The sequence below is a fragment of the Triticum urartu genome, chromosome 7A (assembly GCF_056163025.1).
Source record: "Triticum urartu cultivar PI428250 chromosome 7A, HENAU_Tu73, whole genome shotgun sequence".
NCBI classification, from domain to species: Eukaryota; Viridiplantae; Streptophyta; class Magnoliopsida; order Poales; family Poaceae; genus Triticum; species Triticum urartu.
Window position 1 is genome coordinate 33457887 of NC_141879.1, and position 27387 is coordinate 33485273.

General features: G+C 46.3%; 2 protein-coding genes across 3 annotated transcripts; both read right to left on the minus strand.

The window, feature by feature from the left end:
• Positions 1-931: 931 nt before the first annotated feature.
• LOC147957352 (uncharacterized) lies at positions 932-1995 on the minus strand. Its single transcript, XM_087532627.1, has one exon. It carries the CDS (start codon positions 1961-1963, stop codon positions 1217-1219), a length of 747 nt encoding a protein of 248 aa, XP_087388753.1. The 5' UTR covers positions 1964-1995; the 3' UTR covers positions 932-1216.
• An 11724-nt stretch (positions 1996-13719) lies between these two features.
• On the minus strand, positions 13720-27218 carry LOC125518197 (formate dehydrogenase 2, mitochondrial-like). 2 transcript variants are annotated; one of them, XM_087536664.1, is made up of 9 exons: positions 25592-27218; positions 24841-25496; positions 24357-24454; positions 22991-23041; positions 22744-22871; positions 19558-19644; positions 16695-16741; positions 15596-15790; positions 13721-14184 (listed from the first exon to the last, which is right to left on the minus strand). In XM_087536664.1, exons 2-5 carry the CDS (start codon positions 24958-24960, stop codon positions 22859-22861), a joined length of 282 nt encoding a protein of 93 aa, XP_087392790.1. In that variant the 5' UTR covers positions 24961-25496; positions 25592-27218; the 3' UTR covers positions 13721-14184; positions 15596-15790; positions 16695-16741; positions 19558-19644; positions 22744-22858. The 2 variants fall into 2 exon arrangements, with proteins under 2 accessions (XP_087392791.1, XP_087392790.1); XM_087536665.1 differs by lacking the exon at positions 19558-19644 and having other exon boundaries at positions 13720-14184.
• Between the last annotated feature and the right edge of the window lie 169 nt (positions 27219-27387).

Below are 27387 nucleotides of genomic sequence, written 5' to 3' on the forward strand. Positions count from 1 at the left end.
AAGCAAACATACCCATGTGTTGCAACGGAAAAAAAAATGATCATCTTCGACTCATCTTGTTGCGCAACCGCCAGTTGCTTGCAAACTAGCCCTGCCCACCATCAACACCATTTCATTCCTGTGGCCCATGCAAGTCCTTTGACACGACGCAGAACATGTGGTGCGGCCTTTGCTCTATGCCCACTATTGCAAGGTGAGACATGTCTGTGGTGCCTTTCCAATAGTAATGCACGATGCGACTCCCCTTCTCCTGCAAGAAGAATGGTCACTCCTCACAAACTCTAGATCATACTACTTCACTATCCTTGTAGCTGTACTAATAGGACGCACTCCATGCACATAAAATATAGAAGAGCCTGCTGGCACAAGCTAAACATACACTAGCCAGCGAGTGGGGACAGACTGGAGATGATAGCTTACATAAAAATGAGGCACCAACGAAAAATGATCATGGATGTTTTCTTGGTAGCTGCCTGGCTCCCTCAATTTCAGCATGGAATACTAGATTCAGCTCTGACTTTGCCAACATTTGCTTTAGAGTTCCCAACCACAAAAGGCAGATTGTCACTGCCATAGTTGAGTCCATTACATAACCTCAAACTTGTAAGGGCATCTCCAGCCGTTGGCCCCCCAGGGGGTGCCTAAAATCGCCGCCTGGGGGTGAGCCGGCGTAAAAATTGGGCCTGGAGGCGAGTTGGTCCCCAGCCGCCGGCCCCAGGGCCGCCCCCAGGCACGTTTTAAAATAAAAGAAGTTCGGCGAAGTTCGGCTTAAACACGATAAAATTCGGCCAAACATGATAAATTTCGGCCAAACACGATAAATTTCGGCATATTTCGGCGAAGTTCGCGGATTTTCATTACATAGCACATATACATAAACTAATCTAAACGAAAAAGTGGCTGAAGTCGCCGCCATCGTCGTCGTCGGCCTTCTCCTCCTTGACGCGGGCGCCCCTGCTGGACCCCTGCCCGGCGTCGCCATGGCGGACTGGTGGCGGCGCATCGTCGTCGTCGTCGTCGCTGTCGCAGATGACGACGACTCCGCCTTCATCGCGGCCGCGTCGACGCTCCGCGAAGCGAAGCAGGGCGGCGCGCTGGCGCTCCTTCGCCTTCTCCAGGTGCTCCTTCTCCATCGCTATGGAGTCCCTGCGCGCCCATTTCAGGGCCGCGTCGTCGTCGTCGAGCTCCGTCGTCACCGGCGCGGCCGGCTCCTTCTTCACCGGCGCGAGCCCCGGCTCCGTCTTTGGCTTGACGAAGCGCGGAGGAGGAGCCGACGAGTTAGCGCGCCGGCCTCCCTCGTTGATGACGATGCCGGCGCTGCGAGTGCGCCGGCCGAGCGGCGTCTCCGCCGCGGGCTCGGCCTTGACGCCGAGCAGGGCCGGAGTGCCGGAGGAGTGGGATGAAGATCGGGAGGAGGAAGAAGAGGAGGAGGACCCGAACCTCCTTGGCGCCCATGGCCCGGCGCGTCGGTGCTGCGCCGGGGCGGCCGCCCTCTCCGGGTACGCAACGGCGGGTCGTTGCCGCCCTCGAGGTACGTCAGCACGCCCTCGAGTGCGTGGCCGGGGACGCCCCACCACAGGTGGCGCCCCTCGCTGTTCTGCCGGCCACCGACCACCGGCGCGTCGTTGGTGGACGCCAAGCGCTGCTGCTGGAGGCGCTTGAAATACGCCGCCCAAGCCGCGTGGTTGTCGGCGGCGTACCGGGGGAGGGAGAGTTGGGCGTCGGTGAGGGAGGCGCGCACGACCTCGACTTCCTCGGCGAAGTACTTCGACTTCGCCACGGCGTCGGGCAACGGGGGAATGGGCACTCCCCCGGCGCTGAGCCTCCACCCCGTCGGCCCGGCACGCATGTCCGGCGGCGCCGGGATGTTCGCCTGGAACAGGAGCCAGGACTCCTGTTCGCGGAGCGAACGGCGGCCGAAGCCGTTGGCCGCCGCCTCGTCTCCGGGGTAGCGTTCCGCCATGGCGACGGGCTCGGGAGAGGTAGAGAGATAGAGGGAGGGGCTGGGCGGCGACGCTCGGGAGAGGTAGGGAGAGGAAGGAGCTGGGCGGCGGCGAGGGGCGGGGCTGGTGTGGGCACAGGCGAGTGCAGGCCACCGGCTATATAGCCGCGTCGCACCCGTGTGTACGCGTGCGAGGGAGGGGAGGCGTCGGCGCGTCGTCCCGTGACGCGCCGCCCGTGAGGAATCAATGGCAAGGCTGACCGGTGGCAGCCTTGCCATTGATTCCCCACGGGAACCGAGTCCGTTGGGGGAAGACGAGGTGCCGTGTCGCTGATGCGGCGGGCCCGCGGCTGTTTCGCGCCAAAACAGTTCGCCCCGGCGCCCCCGGGCGCCCCCCAGCGCGCCGGGTTCGGCCTGGGTCCGCCGGCGCTGTTTTCGGCCCAGGCCGGCGAAATCGGGCTCCTGGGGGCGCGACTGGGCCGTTTTTTTGGCGCCGGCGCGAAAAAATCGCCTGGGGAGGCCTTCCTAGGGGCGCGGGGCTGGAGATGCCCTAACCACTCTGTGGACTTATAACCCCACCCCCCCAACCATTGTACAAATGTAACATTACTCCGAGGCTTTTAATATACATGCAGTAAGAACCTTTCCTGTTGTCTCATTTATCAAAAAAAAACAGTCCCTCTAGGTTGCAAGCGTGCAGCCTTCACGATCCGACAACACTTCACCGTTCAGAGCTAATCGTTATCAGAGAATTAGAGGGAGGAGATTAGAACCACACTGGACTTCTAATTATGAGGACAAAAGGATTAGCCTAGCTCTAATTAGTTAACTAGGACCACCTAGAACTAAAGGAGGCTCCAAAACTTGTATGTTTAAAGGGTGGAAATCCTCTAGTATATATAAGTTGAAGGGGAGAGGAGGGGCGCCACAAGGGAGGGAAAGTCCCTCCCCTTTGGCCGACCAAGGGAGGAGGAGTTGGACTCCTCCCCCACTCAAATTCGGCCTCCTTCCTAAGGGAAGGGAGGCGCCTTCCCACTTGGGACTTTGTGGCCCAAGTTGCCTTCCACCACTTGGTCTTTTATGGCCCATTGATATTAAATTAAATATAAAATTATCCTAAATACTTTCAGACCATTTTATATATAATTTAACATCCCTAGAAACATTTTACACCTATATATTTATTGGTAATACCCAGTATTACACGATACTCTCCGAAACACTTCAGGTGACCCCGAAACACTTTCGGATCCTCTCGTAACTATTTTGAATATTAATAAAACAATTCAACAAATATATTCTCGTCACTCTCATCCTAGTAACACTCAGCAGATCGTGATTGCCTTCAGCTTGTGACCCCGTAGGTTCGGTAACTCAGAGACATGAACGAAACCCCTTCGTCCAATGACCGACATCGGAACCGTGGACGTCATATCGATCCCTATGAGCACATGAATGATATAGGACATATGCCCATGTGTTGCACCGGGTGAAAAAAACTGAGTAGTGCGAAACACATTCACAGTTCTCTATGAGGGTTGTTACATCATTAACAAAAAACGTACATTGCTATTCAGGTGGATTATCCAACCAAGTTAAAACTGAAATTATATTTCTTAAAAAGAAATCTTAAAGAACTCTGTTGGCATATGGTAGCAGTCCTCATGAATCAAGTCGGTACTCCCTCCGATTCTTTTTACCTTGCCTATAACTTCCATCCCGGATACCAAGGAGAGCCCTGCTCGAATTATGCTCGACAAATTTGCCCCTTCTTTTGACAGGATTAGATGCATGCAACAGCCGATAGATAACTAGGAAAGTCGCACCTGTTTGCATGCAACAGCCCACCGGCCAATACTAGGAGAGCAGTTAACGCATGCCTTGGTGAGTTGCATGCAGCGGCGCACCAAACGAGGAGAGAAGGCGGATAACTAGCAAAGGGATTAACGCGCACACGGACTCCTCCAGTGCATGTGATGTGATGCGGTAGATGAGGGGTAGACTGGGAAAGTGTAGAAGCAAAAGCGGAACACGCAGAGCAATGCGGAAAAATGAAAAAAAAAGTTATGCACAGAGTAAAACGGATCGGAGGGAGTACCTTGCATGATGTCGGTGCCTTCTTCGTTCAAAAAGTCGCCGTCTTGACTGCTACTCCCTCCGTCCGGATTTATTAGGCCTCTCAGCATCACAAGTATGTCCCCTTTTATAAGGCCCCGCGTTGGAAAGGTGCATGCATGCAATCATTTCATTGGTTGTATTGAAAGTTATTGTTGTTGGTGCCATGGCTGAAAAGTTAATACACTTCATATGTGCTTTTTCATTGGCTGCATGCATGTGAAAGAATGCATTGAGAGTGGAATGGAAAAATTAATGTGAGCAAATTACTATGTGTCTTGGTCTAAGAGAAGTTGTTTTTAGCCCTAATAAACCCGAACGGAAGAAGTACTCTCTTTGTTGGCAGGACCGTCAGGAGCAGTTTAAACCTCCATGCTTTCACATGATTAGCCACAAAATGAAACATAACCATTATGTAAATAGCTAGTGAGTGTCAAAACTGAAAAATAAACTACACCTAGTCGACCAATAATTAAGCCACAAGATAACAGTATATGTATCTAATTTAGGTATAGTAGTAAACCAATCACATTGGATTTTTTTTCTGTGGAATGGATCATGTATATTATGTGAATTAAATTCATCGGAAGTACAAAGCATCTCCAATATATAATAAAAATCATACGAGACTCTTTATTTACTACTCCCTCCGTCCCAAAATATGTGTCTCAACTTATTTTGTGACGAAGGGAGTACTACAAAAGTAAGGCAGATCTCTTGTAGAGTACAAAATATTGTATTAGTACAATATACAACAGTAACATGTACACAAAAGATTGACAATCTCTAAAGCCCTAAAGAGTCACGTCGGAACAACTTTTTAAAAATGCAATCTCTAGTGTGCAGTTAGTAGGATTATATCTGAAGTACTCCCCCTGATTCGAAAAAAAAAGTACTCCACCTGATGTCTTCTTCCAATAAAGCCCACAAAATGGCAACAAAAAGGTTGATGCTTGATTTTCTAACAGCTTCCCACTGGAGTTAACACTTCAGATTCTTTATTCCTCGTAAGGCAACCACTGCATGCATCACCATATATGGGAGCAAGCTATATGGATCTTGACATATGTTGAGCAAGAAACACTGCTTACGCACACAAAATTAATAGTTAACAAATACATAAAGCCATTCGTAAAACAGCCGGATCATGAACTGCTCTCACTGGACAATATTCTCCAGGAGCTACTCCATAAACAATGAACCTTTGTTGGATTAAATGGGTTTTATATATTAAAAAACACAGGTAAGGTAAAGCCCCCAGATCTAATATTGAACGATCAACTAACAGTACAAGCACCCCAAAGAAACCACAAAATGCATCCAGGTTCCTGGAGAAGCTAGCTACGTACCACATCTCCTAGTGCGAGTCGAGGGCGCACCACCGCTGCCGCCGCCTCACCTCAAGCCGGCCAGACCTTGAATCTCACGGCATCTACGCAGACTGGAAGTCAGGTAAGTCTTCGTCATGATTTGTGAAATGAAGATAAAATTACTGAAGGGGGTGACTGATGTACACATGAATTGTTGAGTACATTCCTCGAAAAATAATGATGAGTACATTAATTGTGAAATTGTATAATTAGAGCACATCTTGCATAACATATGTGCCAACTACTGTGTACAGCTAAAAAATTCCATCGGATTCTTATGCACATTTAACACAGCATCTAGTGTGCACATGCCATGAAAACATAGCTCCTTGTACCCACAAAATTGTATGTCACTAATTTCATCAGCACTTCATCTACACAATACGTATATACGTGCACACATAAAAAAACAGCAGTGTATTACTGTCGACAAACTTAATGAAACACTGCGAGTGTAGTAGAACTCATGCGTCCCGCGCGGAGAGCCTCTCAATTGCCAGCCCATATAGCAGCGTAGAAGTCACGCACATGCATCGGTGGTGGCGAACTCCAACACCAAAATTGCAGCATCCATCGTCAAGGGACATGTTGCTCCGCAAGTGGATTCACAAGAGGGTCAGCAGGCCAATCGACATCCTTCAGGACGTGGTATAGACGCACACAATGGTTCGGTGGTGCGACCTAATGCAGGAAGTAGCATCCGCGAGGAGTCGGAATGCCGCGGCCGCGTCTAGGCAGCGTAGTCCCTGGGAGTTAGGGCTAGTGTCGATGAGGGTTGCGCGGAGTGGGGGTGAAGTGGCGGGCGGCAAACGCGTCCAGGCCATCCCGTTTGCGACCTCCGGCGATCCGGGTGGATGCCTCCACGTGGTGAAAGGAGGTGGAGGATAAGCAATGGCCGTAACTATGTGCTGGATCTCAATGACAGTAGTCGGTGGAGTAGGATGAGTGTCCACAAGAATGCAGCACGGTGTGGCGACCTCGTTCTTGAGGGCTGCTCTGTCTTCGTCGTTTCGGCGGTGCGGCTATCTGGAAGACAATGCGAGGGCGATGGCGTATGAGGAACCCTCCTCGCAGCTGCTGACACACCATGGGGACGCCTACTTCCACCAGCACCCGTTTCTCCACTCCGCGCTCGGTAGCTCTAAGCTGTTGAGAGCACTCTGGGACGAGCACCGCCATCACGTTGATGAGCCCGTGCGCTCTCTGCGCTCGATGACCATGACTGGAGGGTGGGCCATGCCGATCATATGCTGTTCTAAGTCTAACAGAGCAGTTGGAACCTGTTAGTATACCACGTGGGCGCTGTGCCTAAGATAGTGAGGGGCTCCTCGTCGTTGTCTCCTTGTCGTTGTCAATGACGGTCATCTAGAGGACCGTGCGGCTGCAGCAAACCCGAAGAGCGAGTAACCTCCAGCTGATGTGGGCCTGTCGGTGTTGGCCTCGACGGTTGCTGCCGCTGGCCTCAATGTGGTCATGTACCCTGATAATTATCCTTGGGATCAGCCGCATTTAAGTCTGCTCGTTCGATGGCTCTGTATTTATGGTAGATGCTAGCGAAGGCAGATAGGAGTTCGACTACGAGCGAAAGACCAGGTCGTGCGGGACACTTCTTTTTATCCTATATATATTCACAATTGTGAGATGTGAACAACTAGGCATATGACCTCATGCGGCCCAAAAGCAAAAGCATGTGAGGCGGCCCGTAGCAGAAACATATGCAGCAGCCCATAGAATCAATGAATTAGTATGAACCATCTTAGTACCACCTCGCGTCCGTGAAGCTTAATTATTGTGAGGAAGCTTAGAGGCGAGATTAAAAAACAGGGAGACGGCGGACAGAGAACTATGAAAGCCTCCGTCTTTTATTATTAGGTATAGATATAGATTCAAGTGAAGCTTTGGTTATCATGTGATGTTCCTTTTGTTTCGCGATACTTCACAAAACTTGGGATGCATCGGTATCCTCCTGAGTCATCACATGCTCACTATGCCGAAAATCTCGTTCCCGGTTGTGTTCTTCTTTCTCGTTGTCATATTTTGGCATCCCCGAGACATACTCACCTGTGTCTGGCCCATACGATGATGGATGCCGTCACACCGAGAGGGCCCTAAGAATATCTCTCCATCATCGTAGGAGCAAATCCCACTCTCGAGTTATCGAGTCCCTTGTCAATCTTTAAGATTAACCTGTAAGTTGTCGGTATGACCACCATATTACAGGTGACGTTTGAGCAACCCCAAAGTCCACCGTACGGTAAGAAGTGACTACGATGCTCTCACGGTCTAAGGATCAAAATCACATTTAACACTCTGTGTTATTACAATTGATTACAAAGGATATTATATCAATTCATAACAAACAAATTTGGGTCGATCCAATATGATCGTTGTTCCAATGTCATAATCTCAATGTTGTTTTAGGACTATCATTACACTTAACGATATCCTAAGATCAGGAAACCATGATCATCAACAACACTTGAGCTAGTCTTAGAGGCGAGACTAGGAACCTTTATTTTATTTGTTTATCATTTCAAACGTGCATATGAGTTTTCCACTGAATTGCATATTCCAAGATCATAGCAGTTATAGCATAAAATATAAAAAATTAACTATGAATATATATATATATATATATTATTGCCTCTAGGGCATATTTTCAACAGTTTTACCGAACCTATAGGGTCACAAGCTTAAGGTAATCATGATATGCTGAGTGTTAGTAGGACAAGAGAGTAATGAGAAAATATTTATGAAATAATTTCATTAATATTCGGAATAGTTTTGGGAGGAACCGAAAGCGTTTCGGGGTCACCGGAAGGGTTTTGGGCTTTACCGAGTAATACCGATAAACTATATATATGTGGAAATAGTTTCTAGCGATGTTGAATTAATATTAGAAGGTTCTAAATATGATTAGGAGGCTTTTATATTTACTTAAATATCAACGGATCTTAAAAGGCCAAATGGTGGAAAGCTACTTGGGTTAATTGGGCCCAACAGGGAGGCATCCCCTTGTCTTCATGGAGAAGGAAGGGGAGAGGCCAAATTGGAGGGGTTTCCCCCTCCTTGGCCGACGCCAAGGGGAAGGGAAACCTTCACCCTTGTGGTGCCCCTCCCCTTTCCTCCAACCTATATATACTAGAGGATTTTGGCCTTTGGACAAACAAGTTTTGGAACTTCCTCTAGTTCTCTAGTTCTTTAGTTCTAGTTGATCTAATTAGAGCTAGACCTAGACCCTCTGATCCTCATAATTAGAAGTCCAGTGTGGTTCTAATCTCCCTCTAATTCTCTAGCGACGATTAGCTATGGACGACGTAGCGCTGCCAGATCATGAAGACTGTACGCTTGTAATATTTGAAGAGGTCGTTCTTTCGGTCTTCCATTCGAGGGACTCCATGTATAATCTGCTTCTCTTAATTAACTTTTTCTTGTACCATAGGTGTTGGCTTTTCATATTGTATATATGGCTTATTCTGATTGGAAGTAAGAGCAGGATATGCTTTCTTAGCTAGTGTAGCTTGTTCATTATCCACTGCCAAAAGTATGCATATGTCAAAGTTACAGGTCTCGAGGGTCTCAACTAAAATTTGATTGTTGCTCTCAAACTATTCACAGAGCATTTTACAAACCACTTTTCAGACATGCTGGGGTTTTCCCTTGTACTTCCTATAAGATCTTCAAACTGATAAGTGTACTCTGAAGCTAACAAATTGTTCTGACGAAATGCATTGAAACGATCCACCAGATCATAAGAGTTAGCTGCTAAAAAATATATGTGTCTTCACAGAATTGGCCCCAAGAAACCTGTTGTTTCAGTAAAGTGGATCTTCTCAGCCAAACATCAGCTCTGCCACAAAATACAATTGAGCCAACGAGACCTTATATTCAGGCGGTGCTCCAGCCATCTGAAAAATACCATCATAACGAGGAAACTCCATACGTGGTCCTTTTGTCATGGATTTTAGGAATTGTGATCTTATATCTGTCTCATAGTGTTATGTGGTTGCTAGAAGGAGGGTGCGAGAGGGCCGGCCGGGGGCCTTTTTTCCCACGGCCGGGTAAGAGGGAAGGGATTTTCTTCTTAATTCTTGCTTGATTAGATTGATACATCTCCTCTCTTTATATAGAGAGGTTTACTTGACTCCTAAGAAAGGCTTACTTGACCCTAAAAAAGCGACCCTTATCTCTAATTAACCCTCAGATTAACGGGCTATACCGCCCGCCCAGGCCCATTACGTACTCTAACACTACACCCCACATGAACATGCAGCTTGTCCTCGAGCTATAGCCAAACCAACTTATAACCATGACTCGACGCAACACAAACCTAACACCTAAAAACAAGCCTTTTACATCTCGGCTTGTTTTGTTACTCTCAACCTGAAATGGACTGGGACGCTTTATTTTGGACTCCTTAACAAAAAGTGGACACCATCCGCATGTCGGACGTGCACATGTACAGCCACCTGGATCCCATGGACACCATCTGGACAAAAGAAGTGCATGTGTATGGCCACCTAGAAGTGGTCGCAAGAGCGACCAGCAGAGGCGCCCTCACGGCAGCCGGCGACGGAATGTAGTGGTGCTACGCGGTGCGCTCCTATCGGTGACACCATGCCTTCTCCCCGCCGGACGGCTGTTGGTCTGCACCGCACAGAGAAGAGTGGAGGGCTTGCGATGAAGAATGACGAGGAGGAGTGCACCCCCCCCAAACCGTCGACCTCGCAGACTTTGAGGTCGCTGCCCGCGGGGAAAACAGCATGCCCGCCGCCCGTGGGGGAAACTGCATGCCCAAGATCCCCGACGCAGCGGACGAGATCGAGGTCCTCTGCGCAGCGAAGGGCAACTTGGAGGAGCGGTAGCTGCAGACCACGCATCTCCCGCACACGCCGACGTGCTAGGAGGCCGCGCGCAGCAGCCTGCAGCCTCACTGCCGCCGACACATGGCGGGTAGCGATCCAAGACGGAAGCGGTGACGGCGACGGCGGGAATTTGATTTGCTAGATGGGACGCCCTGGGACGGCGGCGGCGCTGATGGGAATGAGGTCGTCGCAGTCCCGTCATAGGGCATCCCATACTGGTACGAGATGACCGGTGCCGTGGTCGCGGTCGAGGGCGGCGGCGGCGGGGGGCGGGGGTAGTTGTGGTTGGTGTGGCGGCGGAGGAGGTGGCTGCTGGGGATCTGATTGTTATGTGGCTACTAGAAGAAGGGCGCGAGAGGGCTGGCCGGGGGCCTTTTTGCCCACGGCCGGGCAAGAGGGAAGGGATTTCCTTCTTTAATTCTTGCTTGATTAGATTGATACATCTCCTCTCCTTATATAGAGAGGTTTACATGACTCCTAAGCAAGCGACCCTTATCTCTAATTAACCCTAAGACTAATGGGCTATACCGTCAGCCCAGACCCATTAGGCCCATTACGTACTCTAACACTACACCCCACCTAGACATGCAGCTTGTCCTCGAGCTACAGCCTAACCAACTTATAACCATGATTCAACTCAACACAAACCTAACACCTAAAAACAAGCCTTTTACATCTCGGCTCGTTTTATTACTCTCAAACTGAAATGGACCGGGACGCTTTATTTTGGACCCCTTAACAAAAAGTGGACACCTTCCGCACGTCAGCCGTGCACGTGTACAGCCACCTGAATCCCATGGACACCGTCTGGACAAAAGAAGTGCATGTGTATGGCCACCTAGAAGTGGTCGCAAGAGCGACCAGCAGAGGTGCCGTCGCGGCGGCCGGCGGCGGAATGCAGTGGTGCTACGTGGTGCGCTCATGTCGGTGACACCATGCCTTCTCCTCGTCGAACGACTGTTGGTCTGCACCGCACAGAGAAGAGTGGAGAGTTTGCGATGGAGAATGACAAGGAGGGGTGCGCTCCCCAACCGCCGATGTCGCAGACTTTGAAGTCGTTGCCCGCGGGGAAAACAGCATGTCCACTGCCCGTGGGGGAAACCGCGTGCCCAAGATCCCTGACGCAGCGGATGAGATCGAGGTCCTTTGCACATCGAAGGGCAACTTGGAGGAGCGGCAGTTGCAGACCACGCATCTCCCGCACACGTCGACATGTTAGGAGGCCGCGCACAGCAGCCTGCAACCTCACCGCTGCCGACACGTGGCGGGTAGCGATCCAAGACAGAAGCGGCGACAGCGACGGCAGGAACTTGATCTGCTGGATGGGGACGCCCTGGGACGGCGGCGGCGCTGATGAGGACGAGGTCGTCGCAGTCCCATCGTAGGCCATATCCCATACTGGTACGAGATGATCGGCGTCGTGGTCGCAGTCGAGGGCGGCGGCGGCAGGGGTAGCTGCGGTTGGTGTGGCGGCGGAGGAGGTGGCTGCTGGGGATGCGGCTGGGACGCATAGGGCCCGACGCGGAAGGCCTTGATGCCCGCCACGGCCTGCCGTAATTCCAGGATTGCGGCTGTCATCTGCTCCGGGGTGAGGACGAAGGCGGACGGCGCGGGAGCAGAGGGTGAAATCGCCCCTGAGGACGCCAGCACGCCCATTGCCGGCGCGCCTGCTGTGTGGGGCAGCAGCGCCGATGAAGGCGCTGGTGGCAGCAGGTAGGTGTGTGGCGGCGGCGGGTGGGAAGAACTCGGTGGAGGGATGGACATGATCGAACCCGGGAAAGCTGATATCAGATTGTTATGTGGCTGCTAGAAGGAGCGCGCGAGAGGGCCGGCTGGGGGCCTTTTTGCCCACGGCCAGGCAAGAGGGAAGGGATTTTCTATTTAATTAGATTGATATATCTCCTTTCCTTATATAGAGAGGTTTACTTGACTCCTAAACAAACGATCCTTATCTCTAGTTAACCCTAAAACTAATGGACTATACCACCAGGTCAGGCCCATTACGCCCGTTACGTACTCTAACACATTGGATAATCCTCCCAGAGTAATCGATTTGCTTGCTGCTGAAACTGAGTGTAAGCTGGTGTTCTTGTCATACCAAGAACTGGTATTGGTGATGCCTGACCTGACTGGACCGGTTGAATCTGGGTATTGTCAAACCCCGGAGGAGCAGAACGAAGCCCTGTGTTAACCGGAGGAGCAGACCTGTAAGGGCAGCACATTGCATTGTTTTTTCCTGTTCCACGGCTAGACTCCGTTCCTCGGTCAAAGGCCTTGGTGGCACCTCCTCTGTTTCTTCAGTTGGATCTTTAATTACTGGTGCTCGATCACGACTCACAGCAGGCTGCTGGCCTGAAGAAGGAACATCAACTGTGTTGGATGCATTTACGCTAAGTGTTTTGAGCACTTCATTGATTGCAGATAGCTGACTGCCGAGCGCTGCCACTGCTGACTGAACCCCTGTAATCACCTTTGTCATAGCATCTTGTTTGGAATTTGATGCCTGCACATCCTTGTGCAACAGACCAGCCTCTTCCCGGAGGTCAACTGTTTCCTCATGATTTTCATGTACATCCTCCTTGAGATGGAGTAACTCGGACTGATCTGCCCCATGATCTGACCACAGGACAAGGAATTTTACTACCGATAGGAGCAGGCAACCCGTACCTGGAACAGATCCTGCCGCCACCATAGACGAACGCCTCCCGTGCAGCACCGCTCACGCTAGAACCTGGGATTTGACCACCGAAAGAAGATGCTTCGGCAACCAGTTCTGCCACTCGAGCTGCCGCTGAATTTTCTACCACCAATAACACCACCGATCGCCATCTCCTGAACCAACGATCCCGCCTCCAACACCACTACCACAGCGCCGACGCCGCCGCCAGTGGGTCGGAAAGGGAGGGAAAATCACTTGTATGCCACCACACGATCACGCCGCCAAAGGAAGGACTGACTCATGATACCAATTGTTACACCCCGGGTTGGATCTAGGGATTTGATATGGATGGAAGCTAGGGTTTGAGGCGTTTGCTTTATTCAAGAGGAAGTCGCCATTGCAGAGTATGGTAGCTGTAAGTATAAAGTATACAATTAGGATTTTAATTGGAATCAGATAGATGCCCACGCAGGAGCTGGCTGAGGCTGTTATATAGCCGGACAAGAAGTGAAACGGTGCAGTAGAAATGAATTACTACAGTGCAAGACAGTGAAACACGGCGAGCGTAGTGAGCCGTTGTATCCACGCTTCATGATGCTTGTAAACCGTCCAATAACTGAATGAAGCGGTACACACCTAGAGCCTGAGAACTATTCCATTCAAACTCCTGCACAAAACTCTTCAAATAACTACAGGAAATATTTATATTCTTGATGTCTGGCAGAGCCACAGAACAAAAGAAATGGTGACGAAAGTGTGACGAAAATAATTTTTTGGTTGTGACTCATGTTTTCTTCAATTCTTGGTTGAGATAGAAGATCTTCAGTAACACCTTGGAAAGGCTTAGGAGTGTTTAGAGATAATCGAGTTACTCAATGCAAGCCTCCCAAGCAATCAAATTACACTAACGGCAATTGGTAAGCAAATCTAATGAACGCTCCTTTGATCCTATCAACCTTTCTCCCTCCATACTCACCTTTATCCTATCACCACAAGAATTGAAGAAAACATGGAGCCACGGTACAACTGAACGATACAAACTGAAAAGAGGGATTGTACTCCCTCCGTCCCACAATATAAGAGCATTTTTCAAGCTAACACGGTTTGAAAAATGCTCTTATATTATGGGACGGAGGGAGTAGCATTTATTGTTTTTCTTAACATAAGATTCCTTCAACTATGCTGCTTCGGCCTTGCTGACATGGCTGGCGAGCTCATCATTGTGACTGCAATCTGCATATGACAAAGCACAACCAAGTCACAGCAAAAAAAAACCTCCACATAACAAAGAACCAATGAGGGAACGTCAATTACAAACAAAACCTTAAAGAGTTCTTTATGTGCATGATGGGACCGACCTAATAATGCCATGATTCTGATCAAGGAAACAGCAAAGAAGAAGAATCTGGTGCACAGAACTAAAATCTAGCACATTCTTTCAAACATGTCCTAAACTGGCTCAAAAAATGTGTCTTCATATTTTCAGTGCCAAAACACTAAGTAAATCAGCAGCAACTAAAGGTAAAGGAAAAGTGGCACCATCATGCAATGCTAACCATTAAATAAGCAGCAATGCAACACTCCCCATGAATCAACCACCTGCTGGACATCCAAATAGTATTTCAAATGTGATCCTTCATCGACAGGTGAGCAAGCAGCAATGCAGAATTTACCATGATAGGGTGAGAAATTAATACTGTTCTTGCCAATGACTTCAAAGCAATGCCAATGGAAGGTATTAAGCGAGCAAACTGACACGCCAAAAGAAATATTTCTACTTTTATGCCCGGTAAATGGTACTTGAACAAATAAAGATCAAGACGATTCGTTTTTATAGTACAACAGTGGTTATGTGATTACAGAGTAAACAAACTTCAAACTCAGATGGACATTCCATGTTCCACATTAAAGCCCAGGCACATCCTCTAGGAAATAATAAATCCAAATGAAAACAGTATCCATTCCAATATCCAGGAGTTCCTCAACTGAATTTTACGTCTATGTAACTTTCCTAGGCATCTTATAAAATAAGTAATCGGAAAACCGTACAGACTACATTTTTCCATCGAAAGGTTGGATGAGCAACCCCCAGCTAGAAAGACATATATATTTAGAATACCAAATTGGCGACCTAGCTAAACATGTCGGTGGAGAAGCCTATTAGTTATTTTAATCAAGGATCATGGTAAAGGTAATCAATGCGTATCAAAGAGCAGATGATCCGCCACTCCCACCAAAACAGAAAATTTTGGTTTGCACAAATAAAATCAAGTATATAGAAAAAAAAGGACACACCACTGCGACCATATCCTCACACAAGATAAGTACAGCCAGATACAGAAAGATTTGACCAATCTACCATTGCAAAAATATAGCTAAAAATTACAATATCTTCTATAGCTCCAATCCAACAAATGAAAACAACAAAATATATGCAAAGTGTAGAATATGAAGTATAGGCTGTGCAAACACAATGCATTGATCGGTGCACTAGGCACGTATATATGAGTACAGAGGGGGGCCACAACCTCGACTATACAGAGGAAACATGAGGTGGGCCCAATACACAATATACGCGTACACAATATACTCAACACAAAGAAACCATTCATGAAGGTGGAAGGAGATTGCTGCAATACCATACCTGTGAGGGAACAAGGTCTAGTTGTCGTAGACAGGAGTATTCTATTCTGCCATAGGGCGTGTAAGCGGAGAAGCGTCGGCAGTCCTCGACTCCTCGTAGTCATGACAACACGTCGTCAATTCCATAGCAGGCCCAACCGCCCTAGTTGGAGCAACCTCGCGCTAGCCATGTAGGCCAGGCCCTCTCACCTGCATGCTGTACGAACATCAAGGAAAAAATCAATATCCCACCCGGACACTTTGGCGAGCAACTGCTGTGCAAAACATTGATTAAATGAAGCAAATCAAGAAGGGGAGAGCTAATTAAGGGGAAGAAAATCAGGTATAAACACTAATAAGCCACAACTGCTACCCACAAATAGGTTCCTTAACCATTACAAAAAATGGTTTGATGTTCATCATACTATGAAACAAAGGTGCTATGCAAATAATAAACTGTTTAAATTGGCTACTTGTGGTATGGAATCCCAAATTAAACAAGAAATATACTCATTACTATATATTGGAATGGCAAAGAAATGACAAAAGAAAACTTACAGCAAATAATCAATGGATGTACCTATACCTAAAGGCAGCACATATCTTATTACAGAACCAAATCTGAAACAATATGCAATTTCTAAACATTGCACCATTATCATATAACTGCAATTTCAAATATTTCATTTCAGCTGGAACTCCAATGCAGCAATCATATTTGTTTATGTCAGTACTGCAACTGAATCACAATAACTCAAAGCAATACACATGTGAGCTTCATTAGCAATCAACCTAGTAAACAAATACCTATTTCACTGTTCCTCATTTATACCAACCACTCATGCTTATTACTGTACTTTCTTCAACATGAAAGTACTCTCTTGATCAGGAGGGCACAGGTAATATTGGACTATGAAATAGTGCATGACAAGCAGAAACAAAAAGCAAACACCACATGGCAAGGTACAAATTTGTAGGCACACAAAGGTTACAGGCAATAAGATCAACGGCAGCCTCCACTGTAGCTATAAAATCATTTTCACAAAATTTATGCCATGCAAGAAAAAGAATACAAACACTAACTACGTTAAGGATGATGAAATCTTGGGGTAGATATAAACCTTTTTATGGGGATAAGCGTACTTTCTTTGGGATGCTCATGTGGGTCCTGTAAGGAAGATCAATAAATATATGAGCACATAAAGGGCCCCCAATAGCTGCAGACCATAAAAAAGTATGCAAAAGTAGAGAGGAAACACCAGGAAGGTTACATCAGTTCAGATCAGGTTTACTGATGTTTGGTCATTTCAGAGTTTAGATGGCAACATGTTCAGATATTAATTAGCAAAAATGCTACACTTACGGACAACATCTACAGCTTACACCTACGGACTCATCTTCCCATAAATCCTCTCCTCTCTTGCTTTCCTGTGATGGTTCCCCCTCCTTTTGATTTCCAATCACATCTTCACAACTCGTCCCATAAGCTAACTTCTGTAGAAAACGTCCGTAGATGTAGCGTTGTCCATTAATTAGTACCACGTACACTATGTTCAAATTTACATGGAGTAAAACCACCAAGAAGCCATCGCTGCTCTCTGTGGCCTCCTCTTTGAAGCATCATCCACAGGCCACCGCACTGTAGAACAAGAATCAAATTAGTGCGGGGAGGAAAACTATTATCAGACCGAGGAGACTCGCCGGGGGAGAAAAAGTGGAGGGCTGCCAGCCACAACACCCGAAGGCCGGCGGACGGAACCGTCATCCCATCTTGGTCCATCTGTCTGTTCCTTCGTGGCCGTACTTCCTCCACACCTTCCTACGGCGATGAGGGATTCTAGCCACAGCCAGATCCACCACTTCTCTTCGCCTGCTCCAGCAGACCGAGGCCTAGGCCGACGACGAGCAACATCCGGCAGGTCGGGGCACCGTCAGGGAAGGAGGACTATCTGCTTCCTCTCACCTGCCTCCTGAGCCGTCCCCTCCTCACCCACACCGCGTGGTGGTGGCGACATGGAGGAGAGGAGAAGAGGCTGGTGGGACTGGAGAACCAACAGCACCACCTCGTGTTGATCTGGGGACGACTAAGCCCTGGCTGATAGGAGAGGAGGCGGCTGCAGAGGCACGAGAATCGAGGAAGAGGAGGGGAGGTGGCTGTGGCCTGTGGCACGAGGGTTAGGTCACAGGTCCTCTCCAATCAACGGGCAAGACGAGTGTGCGAGCACCCACTCGAACAGATTACACCCCTCTCACCTGAGTACCCATGCCACTGCACCGCGGGCCCAAACGCCAACCAGGACCACCGAAACACGAGGGTACAGCGCGGTCGAGTACACTAGTGGAAATTCATCCCTCACGTCGCTCTTACACAATAAGCCATGTAGTCCCAGGAGAAACCCAGCCTCTGCTCCCTGGCACCCACAAGATTGCAAACCCCCAGTCATAGAGCGCTGAAACAGTTCAATGCATGCAAATGCAACAAGCGGCTGACCAATCAACATCGAGGTAAAAACGCAACAAGCGGCTGACCAATCAACAGAGGGCATGATGACAGATAAAAGAAAAGCTATATCCGTGTTAGGTTCCATACCATTTTGGACTTGTTGCAATTATTTCCTATGAAGTTAAATATCATTAATTTGCTCTAAGCACCCTACAGGCAATGAAGGACGACCATTTGTACGATCTTATGGGTTATTCAGGGTCTGATGTGCTTTTTCGACTTCCATGCAAGAATAATACAAATAATACCTTTAGCTGAGAGTTCAACCAAGTGTTTTCATTCAGTTCAAGATGCAAAATTAATTGAATATTTTGCAAGACAGTTCTTTAACATCATAATTACGATGCAAACAACCACTTCACCTTTTTCATTAAAATAAACTAGAAGAAACATGGATGCCAAAACGTCACACTGAAAATTATCGATCCATGGTTGAAACTTGGCCGTGAATTTGACACATGTTTCCCAATAAACAAAGGATTTAATTATGCAATCTCCAGTAAACTTAAAATAAACATGTAAAGATTTAGTGCATGGTTTACCCAAAAAATAATGTGTGTAACTCAAACAATCAACTAATTAAGGAACTCTTTCCAGATTAATTATGTGGTCACTAGACAATTGATACATTCTTAACAGAAAAAATGGTCCCGGGAACTACATATTGTCTCCGGTATATTTCTATTATAGAATACCTATTCAGTTGTAAGAGAACAAAAAAAAAGAATGAAGCTTGAACCATTTCTTTTGTTTTGGAACCATACTTTGACCAACCTGTGCAAGGTAAGATACATGTATTATTTTTTATGCATTATTTGAGTAAGTACACATCAATGCCGAGATTGATGCTAGAAAAAAAAGACCCAAGCTGTAAAATGAATAATGGAATTGCATATTAGGTATATATGAGGAGGGGAGTTTTTCAAATATATATAAGGTATCATTACCACAGACTATTGATTATAGTTATTCAAGAAATAACATAGCTTTGCTGAAGATCAGTGTCAAAACAAAGAGCCACGAAAACTGACACACCAAAGGCAATAGCGGTGGATATCACTCGAGTATGGCTTAACAGAGCAAGGCCAAAGTATGAAAAACTGCATAGATAACAAAAAACATTGCAACCACATGTATTGCAATCAAATGGCATTCTTAGCTCAAGTAGATCTTAAAATTGTCAAATAAACCTTTGCTTAAGACTTAAAACAGAGTATGCTAAAGTGATAAAAGTTTATAGGTCATGTAAAATAATTTATTTCGCATGAAATGTATTTAGAAATGTTGGCTAATTTGCTTATTTTCTTGCCACATATCTTAGATCATTCAAAATATTAATGAAGCTGCACTTTGCTTTTGTGAGTATCAAACATAAGTAAAAAGATGGGAGATACAATCCACTATGGAGTTCTCTTTTATCCACCATGGAGATAAAGTCAACTAACTTTGCCTATATATAATTGAAAGTACGCGATGGTTACCTTTGGTGCTGCATCCTGTAATAGTTGAGGAATATTTGAGAAAGACTTGCTAAGCAACAACAGTCCAGCATAGGTAGTGTTGCACCACTAAAACAGAAACATGAAGTTTCCAATCAATTGCCTCACATAGTTTGTGGTAGAGAAATCTAAAGGATGTTACTAACATAAAAACAATGATATGGTGGCTCCATTCATGTACATCGATGCTATGAAATAGCATGTCTTAGCACGAAAAGGCAGCATGATAAAATTAAATGTGAATAATGATGAAGGTAAAAGAAAAACGAAGCAAGATGAATAGCCAAAGCATTCAAAATATATCTCCATATGGAGTGTCATTATAATTAAAATTCGTGTGCTCAAATCTGTTTGGTAGTGCATCCTCTTCAACTATTCATTTAATGGAAGTACATCCAAAATGAAACCGAAGTTACATATTCTATAGCCATGAATAGAATACCAGTAAATAGACTACCAATACTGAGATAGAAGACTGTCACATTTCTTTTCCTTCAACAAATTAATTGATATAGATAGGGTCAAAATCCTCACTATATAATATAAGGAATTTGTACCACAAGCAAAGGGCATGCGTAAATTATAAATTTGATTGTCTACATGCTGATGAAGATGTGAACTATCGAATCAAAGCCGGACGGATGAAGTGGCGCCAAGCTTCTGGCATTCTCTGTGACAAGAGAGTGCCACAAAAGCTAAAAGGCAAGTTCTACAGGACGGCGGTTCGACCCGCAATGTTGTATGGCGCTGAGTATTGGCCGACTAAAAGGCGACATGTTCAACAGTTAGGTGTGGCGGAGATGCGTATGTTGAGATGGATGTGTGGCCACACGAGGAAGGATCGAGTCCGGAATGATGATATACGAGATAGAGTTGGGGTAGCACCAATTGAAGAGAAGCTTGTCCAACATCATCTGAGATGGTTTGGGCATATTCAGCGCAGGCCTCCAGAAGCTCCAGTGCATAGCAGACGGCTAAAGCGTGCGGAGAATGTCAAGAGAGGGCGGGGTAGACCGAATTTGACATGGGAGGAGCCCGTTAAGAGAGACCTGAAGGATTGGAGTATCACCAAAGAGCTAGCTATGGACAGGGGTGCGTGGAAGCGCTATCCATGTGCCAGAGCCATGAGTTGGTTGCGAGATCTTATGGGTTTCACCTCTAGCCTACCCCAACTTGTTTGGGACTAAAGGCTTTGTTGTTGTTGCTGTTGTTTTGTTGTTTGATTGTCTACATGCTATATTCCTAATCATGTACGTGCTCTATATCATGGCTATGGTTGTGCCTCACGCCCATGCCAAGTTTGAATGACACAAATTTCTTAAATGTGGCCATTTTACAAAACAGTGAGAAAAATATAAAACATGTACCTCGTATCATCTTCCATGGAGGATGCAACCCAACGAAGAACAATCTAGGCACACAAGAACATCAGACAACTACTATAAGCAACCTGTAGTTTAATACTGCGATTACATTTGAGGCTTTTCGTAAACATGTATAAAATCTCAACCCAGACTGCGAAAAAGATGTCAATAAATAACTTAGCTACACATAGAAAACAGCCAGCATAAGATTTCAAGCAGAAACATAAACAAAACAGGAATGTTTCTATCTCTTCTATAGATGGAACACAATTCAATACTCATGTTCGGAATTACATGAAGGGAAAACAAATGTCCTAGAAAAAATGTCAAATCTATAGTTTCTAAAATTTCATATCTAGCAAAACAAATTTTCTTAACAATTCAAGATTGCCTTAACCACAATAAGAAAAGTGCACAAATACCTACTAATGCTTTATTTTACATTGTTCCCCACAAATAATTCCGAACAATTTAAGAAAAAGAAAAGATAGTGGTCTATATAGAGAAGTACAAAATAAAGTCAAAAGGTGACTCTGCCCCCAACTTGCATTTTTAAAAATACAAGCACACCAGACCAAGTTGACCGCAATAATTTGATGATTTTGGTAATACAAGAAAATGAATTGATTAAAGTCCTTTCACACATCAGTGCAACACTGGCTCTGATGAAACAAATCTAACTGCAAGTCAAAGAATGTTACGGAAGAGATGCAAAAGTACAAACTTCAGATAACAAACATTGACATTTTGTCTCCCCAACCATGCTAGTATAGCGATCTGTTGTGTGAGCGGTTGGCAACGTCGACGGTGATGGCACAGGATGCAGGCTGACTAATCGAGATGGAACAACAGCGGCTACCAAAGTGGTGGACTGATCGAGACAACAATGGCGCGAAGTTGAATAGAGACAGCAGTGTGTGTACCTGCAACGTCTCCTCGGATGTCTACGCGCAGAAGTGTGCAGGAAGAAGGGGAAGAGAGGATGGGTGGATGGCTCAGTTTGAGGTGAGACAGCAAAGTAGGTTAGGCAAACAAAGGATCAAATCCCTGTTTCTAAGGTTCAGTGAACTGCTAGATCGTCCAATGTAAGATCCAACAGCCACATGCCTAGGCTCCGCGAGCGATGTCTCCGTGCACGGTCATCACCGAGCTGGGGAGCAAGCTGGACCGTTGGCATGATTTTCGAGAGAGATTTAGCCAGAATCCATTGATCAATCACAGATCGTCCTAGCTGCTAGCCCTTTAGCTACGTACGGATGTGCGACACCGAATCAATCGGGTCAGCTTTGGTAGCTTGCTACAACGTCTCCGTAGCAAATCTGAGCCAGCTCTTCATGGCACTCTCACCGGCAGCAATCAGCGAGTTGCTGGGGTTGCTACAGCCAGTTGATGTACAACCTCCCTGTGCAGTTTCCAAACGACATTGTAGAAGGGAATCCTTAGACTCATGGGAGGATGGAACACTTTTCTCTAATGCACATATAACTCAGATATGAACCATTAGTTGTGTTCGTTATAATTAGCGTCCACGGAATAAAGGACTGGATGTTTCCGATTTTTGTTAGATTTTCTAACTTATTTCTCTATTTTTTATCTGTATTGTGCTTTTAGTATATACTCCCTCCGTCCGAAAATACTTGTCGAAGAAATGGATGTATCTAGAACTAAAATACATCTAGATACATCCTTCCGGGACAAGTATTCCGGGACGGAGGGAGTAATAGATAGATGATAATTTGGGGAGACAAACAGCTGTCAATCCACTGAACAAATGCAGAAGGAATTTCAGTTTTCCCCGGCATACCTAGACACCCGAAACCATGCGCATCAATCACGTCGTTTTGGTAAGAAGGTCAAAAATCTCAATGTCTCCAGGAAATACTAGCCAGTGGATATATAACCACCAGCGCCATCTACATTCAATCTTTTGTTCTGAAAATACACAAAGGGTGAAGAGAAATCACAAAACATGAACAAAAAGGTGTGATTGGACAACAGGGTATTTAAAAAATGGATACACAGGCAGATCTCACAATCTGCCTGGTCAAAACCTTGGTCCAGATATCACATTCTGAGAAATCGTTCTTGAGCGAATTGACTGCCTGTTGCAAATACATAAAGTCAAAATGAGCGTGAAAGAAAAAGGGAGCGCACTGAATAAACATAAAATACCTCTTTTCTTAATAACTCTAATTATTGCAATACTGTGGACTTGGTGGTTGACTCAGAACAAGGTCGACACAGGAGAGAACAAGTTAAACGTGGATGAAATTCTGTCTCAGATCAGGAGGAATGCAGCTGACTATGAAACCTTTTGCATAAACAAGCTGAAGCAAACAGTACCCATTGCTAGGAACTGGAAACCCCCGAAAGGTGATGTGCTGAAAATCAATATAGATAGCAGTTTCTTGACGGAGTCATAGGAGTTAGGATTGGGTTTTGTGATCAAATATGTTACAGGTGGCGTGGTGTCTCAGAGGCTGGTAAACTGCGATTCCTACATGAGGCTGGTAAACTGTGATTCCTACAGGATACTATGTAGGCAGAAGCTGAGGCTTGCTTCAATGCTATTCCGGCAGCTCAGTCCTGGCAAATGACGCATATAATCACTGAAACAGATGCACAGGAGCTTCTAAAGGTCATCGTAACAACAGACCAGGACCTGGTGCCAAATGGAGCTCTTTCTAGAGAAATTAAAGCGTTTCTTGCATTACATTTTTTGTTTTTAAAGTGATGTACTGCCCTAGGCTTTATGATAAGGTAGCGGATGCCCTTGTGGCGTTCGGTGCAAAGATCATCGTCGATCACCAAGCCATATGGCTGGGTGGCACTCCTACCTTCATCCATGACTTGGTGGCCAGCGATCTTGCTGAGCATTCTGGTTAATGGAATATAACATTTCCATGTCAAAGGAATTGCCATCGACATCAGAAACACGGCCGGTCAGTCAGCAGCAAAGTGTGGAAATGGATAAACATATGTGAACGGATCTAGGATGCACATTTGTCATGGTTAAGGTTGCCCTACTGTCGTAGTTATATGTTCATTGCTCTAGATATAGATAATCCCTTCATTCTCCACTTGTCAAGGAAAAACATAAGTTAGCATCCACAGAATTCGTCAGAATAGATGACTAGTGAATAGAATCTATTCATAGTTTTGTTAAAGCATACGGTTGGGTGTCAGAATATCAAGTGTTGTAAATGATGACAGAACGCAACTACACATCTGATGTTTCATATCCGATAGTTATATGACACTGCAGATCAAGCCATCCATATTTTTTTGCCTAGACAATCTAACGCTGCAAAAAAAAGTATTGGACACAGGTCGTACACAAAGTGTCGTGTGCACAGTAATTTCGATGCTGATATGCATTAAGGCCTATGCTGAGAAAAAACAAAAACATAAGCTAACCTGTGCATCAACTGCGGTCCCAGAGATGTGATTAGGCATGTAGCGCCATGGGTGATCCTTGGGTACTGGTTGGGGGAACCAGACATCAGCTCCATATCCTGAAAATTTGGAATGAGGTACTTGGAGTAAAAGGGGAAAAAATCCCCAAGATAGAAACATAAGGTAGTGCATCATTATTCTCCTAATCTTAAATATAAAAACATAAGGTACTGCATCATTATCCTAATCTCAAATATAATTTACAGCAGCATAGAGCACCTTTCGCTTTTGTCAGTGGTAAGAAATTGTTGGCTACAAACTGGCATACTCGAGTACTTAATATTACTGCATTATGTTATGCTGATTTCAAGTTTTAGCATATTACCCCACAAAATGCAAAACGCGGACTCAAGATGTATATCATAGACCCCAACAAAAAGAGTTAGATACACATCCTGCAGCACACTGGTGCTTAAGATAGACTAATTAAAAGAAAGAATGGTACCTGAATGTGACTGCTGGAACAAGCATCAGCAACTGCCTGGGTATTCATGATTGCTCCACGAGCATTATTCATGATGGTTACACCTTTTTTCATCTTTGCAATCTTTTCTTTATTGAACATGCCGGACCAAACAGAATTTTGAGAAATTGCATATCAGAAGACGGTGGAAAAGAACAAGAGTGTGATGAATGGAAACCTAATTTTCTCAGTAAGAGGAATATTGATCACTGTGACATCACACTTTGGAAGCATGGCATCCAGGTCCCCTTCCAATTTGGCCCCAATTTCTTTCTCATGCTATGGGTTTATCTGAACTCTGTCATGGTAGAGCAGGTTAAAGGTTGAAGGGCTTAAGACACTGAAGTAAGAGCCTGCCGATACGACCAGCCCCGACAGTTCTGAAAGTCTTTCCCTCAAGATAAGCTCTATGGGAAATGCCTGCAACATTCTATTCACCTTGGAAAACTTGTTGATAGCCAAGGCAAGAAGTTCCTGAGCAGAATCAAGATGCGCATGAGCTCATCTTCTGCCACCAAGATGCTGTTACTTCCAGTAACATCTGCCGCAGTCAAAGCAGCCGCAGCAGCAGCTGGCTAATCTTCAATATGGTCCCAAGCCAATCCCAGCAGAGAGAAACAGCTAGAGGTTCTCTACCTCTAGGGACAAAAAGAGAAATCATGTATGCACACGTTAAGAATCATATAACAACAATCAGAGATATAAAACCAGCATCTCTAAAAAATTACTTCACCTTGACTTAACAATACCAGCATCTCTTGTTTCTTCTTGACCTAACAATTTCCTCAGTGAAAACAAGAAAGTTTGCTCTGTTAATCCCTTCGACTTTGAACTCTCTGATATCATGGTCCCTGCATATATGGACTGAACTACTAATTAGCTGCAGAAAGCATGGGCACGGATAACTCATTGAAAGGAAAACCAGAGAGCAACTTTAATGCTTACAGCAAAGCATGGGCACAAATAACTCACTGTTCATCTGCCAGTACTTTATTATCGAAGAAGAAACTACAAATCAAATGTACTACTAAATCAGTAGTACATTTCTTGGTCTGCAAACCATTAATCAAACTGGAGATGCAAAGTATACCGAGATTGAATAAAAGTCTGAAGATAAGACATAAGTAGTCTCAAGTAAATCATATCCTCTACTATTCCAGAACTATGTGGATTTGTGTTTACACTATTTGGCAACTAAACTGACATGTTAAGTATTCTATTGACTAACACGACCAAATCATTGGCAGAGAGAAATAGGCTAATGGGCAAAATTGACTAACACGACTAAACTGACATGTTAAGTATTCTATTGACTAACATGACTAAACTGACATGTTAAGTATTCTATCGACTAACACGACCAAATAGACTAACTGACATCATTCAGATATGCTCCCTACTAAACACATGCAGCGAAAGCGAGATGTTTGTGGTCTTAATGTGCAAAATGTAGAGAAATAGGCTAATGATGCTTGGATTTAAACAGCAACCACAATTGGTGCACAATACTGCAGGAACCCTTGTGATCAGGACAATAGTGAACAGATATTACATAAGAAGGTACGACGAAATTATGTACAGGATGAGTATGAGCTAACTCTGCATCGAATTAAACTGGATCGTCCTCCGTAACAGGAAAAGTAGGCATCAAATAGGAACAGACATGAATAATCAGGAAAACAAAACAGAGAACCCAAATTATCATCCAACACAACTAGTCCATATCAATTCAGCAGAAACAAGGAAGATAACCCAACCGCCCCTTGATTTAGCTCGAGTAAGAGAAATCAGGAAACTAGTAAAAAAAAGTGTGGAGAAACACGTCAGTAACCGGCGAAATATCCGTCGCTTAGGGGTCCTACCGTCGCTGCACGCGAACCTGGGGTGGTAGCAGAGATGGCCAGGGGCGGAGGCGGCGCGACGAAGAGGAGGTGGAGGGCTGGAGGCGGAGGCGCCCAATTCGTGAGCACGCCATCGTGCGTGGGTCGGAGGCGTTGGCCCCGTCGATGACTACGAGGCTCCGACCAGGGAGGGGGCAAGTGGAAACGGGCCACAGCCCACAGGTCGCAGCGAGGGCGCCGTCGTCCGCCAGAGAGTCCGTCCCTCGGCAAGGGGGTGGAGGGAGGATCCGAGGATGTGAAGCAGGAGTCGACGGCGAGAAATCGGGAGGCCTCTCCGGCCGCGCCATGCCAGCTCCCGCTGCCCGTACCGAAAGCCGCGCTCGCCATGGCCCACGTCGGCCGATTGCAGCACCAGGAGTCGCGCGGGAGGTGTGAGTCGCGAGAGAAGAAGGCCAGGGACCACGTGTCCCCTCCTCCTATCCGGCCCTGGTGCGGAGGAGCCCGAGCAGCAGGTGGGGCCCCGACAAGAGCAGCAGCGCGCGGGGGGGGGGGGGGGGGGGGGGGGGGGGCTACGAGGTGGTGGTGCTGGCCGGCGACCTAGGAGACGGGTGGCGAGCAACCCGTCCAGCCGCCGCACGCCGAACTGGCTGTAGGGGCGGCGGCGGGGAGAGCCGCGGCCGCCTCGTGC

Excerpts from the sequence above, each read along its gene's own strand:
- LOC147957352 (XM_087532627.1), bottom strand. The coding sequence starts at position 1,963 with ATGGCGGAACGCTACCCCGGAGACGAGGCGGCGGCCAACGGCTTCGGC.
- LOC125518197 (XM_087536665.1), bottom strand. The coding sequence starts at position 24,960 with ATGTTCAATAAAGAAAAGATTGCAAAGATGAAAAAAGGTGTAACCATC. Across the intron at positions 24,455-24,840 it reads GTTCCAGCAGTCACATTCAG|GATATGGAGCTGATGTCTGG; the intron begins GTACCATTCTTT and ends CCAAATTTTCAG. Across the intron at positions 23,042-24,356 it reads GGACCGCAGTTGATGCACAG|GCAGTCAATTCGCTCAAGAA; the intron begins GTTAGCTTATGT and ends TATTTGCAACAG.